The sequence below is a fragment of the Penaeus vannamei genome, chromosome 4, assembly GCF_042767895.1.
Source record: "Penaeus vannamei isolate JL-2024 chromosome 4, ASM4276789v1, whole genome shotgun sequence".
In the NCBI taxonomy this organism is placed as follows: Eukaryota; Metazoa; Arthropoda; class Malacostraca; order Decapoda; family Penaeidae; genus Penaeus; species Penaeus vannamei.
Window position 1 is genome coordinate 43,758,271 of NC_091552.1, and position 2,500 is coordinate 43,760,770.

Below are 2,500 nucleotides of genomic sequence, written 5' to 3' on the forward strand. Positions count from 1 at the left end.
GTATTTATGAATGTTCACCATGAAACTTTACGTAATGTTCATATTAAAAATATATGAGAGCCTCGTACAAATTTAACAAACTGGCATAAGGGAAACAACAGTGTTCGGTTTCTTGATTAGCACAGAATACATGAGGCTATCGACCAGTTTGTTAAAATTGTGCGAGGCCCGACCCAAAAATATTCATAGATACCGACATGTATATATAAAGGCATATCTGTCTATCCGGAAGATATATACACATTCATCTATCTATCTGGTTATTATGCACGTCTTGACTGGTATATGTGTATTAATTTCTGTGTGTATGCAAGTCCGTATACTGAGTATTTTATTTATTGGGCAAGAAATATGCAAACCATAATTGAGAGCAAAATAACGTTTATCTGCCTAAATCATTATTGAGTGTGATTTTAAAAGGCTAGAAACGTTAGATATTCCAAAAGAAAACATTAACATGGGATGGACGTCTTCAAAAATTGGCGGGAAGTTTTTAAACATTCTGGACACGGAGTTTTCTTCGCTTTACCTCTTTTTCGATTCATTTTAATTGACAAATAGAATAACTGTCCAGAAATTACGTTTCGCAATACCGCCAAGTATCTCTCTCTCTCTCTCTCTCTCTCTCTCTCTCTCTCTCTCTCTCTCTCTCTCTCTCTCTCTCTCTCTCTCTCTCTCTCTCTCTCTCTCTCTCTCTGTTCTGAAAATAAATTTGTTTCATAATAAAGAGAAATAGTTATATATACAATCATTCACAAAGCCATTGGCTACATATGATGCAATCCTTTGATTATGAAATGGTAGAATAAATGTTGTAATGCTGATGTTCATCTTCAACCTGCAACGAATCTTTTTCACCAAAAGCTCACATAGAGAGTCACAAAGACTTATGGAATGAAAATTATAAAAAAGTATCGGTGTTTTAGCATGAGTTTGAAGTGCTAATACGCCATAACCACAACACACTCGTCTTGCTGACTGCTCAACACTTTTTTTTTAATTCGACATTAAGTAATTTGTTAAGTACATTACATTGCCATTCATTTCCTACGATTGTCAAACCTTTAAATACCCAAGTTCAAAACAGACTGATTCACTCATGATGAAACTTTACTTAATGTTCATATTAAAAATATATGAGTCCAGTAGGTACTATAAGCATTGTGAGAGAAAACTTGGTAGGGGTAACAATGGTTAAAAAAAACGGTTCTATATACAGGGAGGACAAAACTAAACATAAATGCATTACTGTTTATCTTCCAATTGATGATATTCCGCCGGTAAATGGAAGCAGAGACTTGCAGATCAGTCTATTAAGTACACATAGATCCGATACACACTTCCTGGCGATGTTAACAGTCTTGAATTAGTATTAAAATAAGATATGCCTTTCAGCCTATGCCGTGCTGAGCTTCGTCGAATACCCGTTCGCGTCCAGCCACTTCACGATGACGTCATAGTTGGTCTTCATCCAGGCGATGTTGTTCTTCGTCCGCTCGATCACCTGCTCGACCGTGCGCGACGCGGAGCCCAGGTGGTGCTCGTGCTCCTTTCGGAAGTGCTCCACCTGCGGAAGGGAGACGCCGGTGAGGCCATCTGGGCTCGCTTGAAGGATGGTAAATGGAATTCTTACCAGTGTCCGGATGAGATTTTTAGAGTACGAGGAGGGTGATCTCAGTAAACTCATTTTGCATATGGTTTATGTCAGCGCATGGTACTCGAAAGTTTAATATAATGATTATGATATCAAAACATTATAAAATATTACAATAACATGGATAAAACTGTCATTTCGTATCATCCCCACGAATGAACCATTAGTCCTGACACATATATCCAGCAACAAAAAATGATTCTACAATAATACTCAAATTACAATAAAATACAACTAACTCCAAGACAAAAACCACACAACGAAGCAACGAAACAGCAACAAATGAAAATAATACAAAATAAATAAAAATGAATAAAAAAAACAAAAAAACATGGAAATACACCCCACATCTTTCCACAAAACGAAGCAACGAAACGGCAACAAATAAAATATAATACAAAAAAAAAAAGGAAATACACCCCACCTCTTTCAAGTGCTGCTCCGTGTTGAAGCCTCCAGTGGCGTACTTTATGAAGTGGGGTTTCGCCTTCCCGTAACTGCGGGGGAGAAAAGAATTGGATTTTGTATCTATGATATATGATATATGATTAAGAATATAAATGATTCGGTTTTCCTGAATAAATATTCATGGCTTGATAACGTTGGTTGAACCGTATTCGTGTTGACAAATGTAATATCCTCATTAAAATATATTCATATATATAAATATATATATATACATATATATATACATATATGTATATACACACACACACACACACACACACACACACACACACACACACACACACACACACACACACACACACATATATATATATATATATATATATATATATATATATATATATATATATATATATATACATACATATATATATATAC

At 35.4% G+C, this 2,500-nt stretch overlaps 1 protein-coding gene across 3 annotated transcripts in view; it reads right to left on the minus strand.

The window, feature by feature from the left end:
• LOC113811397 (aminopeptidase N) overlaps positions 1 to 2,500 on the minus strand; it is an 82,746-nt gene that overhangs the window by 452 nt on the left and 79,794 nt on the right. For all 3 annotated transcript variants that reach the window (XM_070121084.1, XM_070121086.1, XM_070121085.1), the window contains 2 exons: positions 2,079 to 2,151; positions 1 to 1,567 (listed from right to left, as the gene is read on the minus strand). The exon at positions 1 to 1,567 is cut by the window's left edge and continues 452 nt beyond it. In XM_070121084.1, coding sequence (XP_069977185.1) covers positions 1,397 to 1,567; positions 2,079 to 2,151 — 244 coding nt within the window. In that variant the 3' untranslated portion in view covers positions 1 to 1,396. The remainder of the gene's footprint in view (positions 1,568 to 2,078; positions 2,152 to 2,500) is intronic.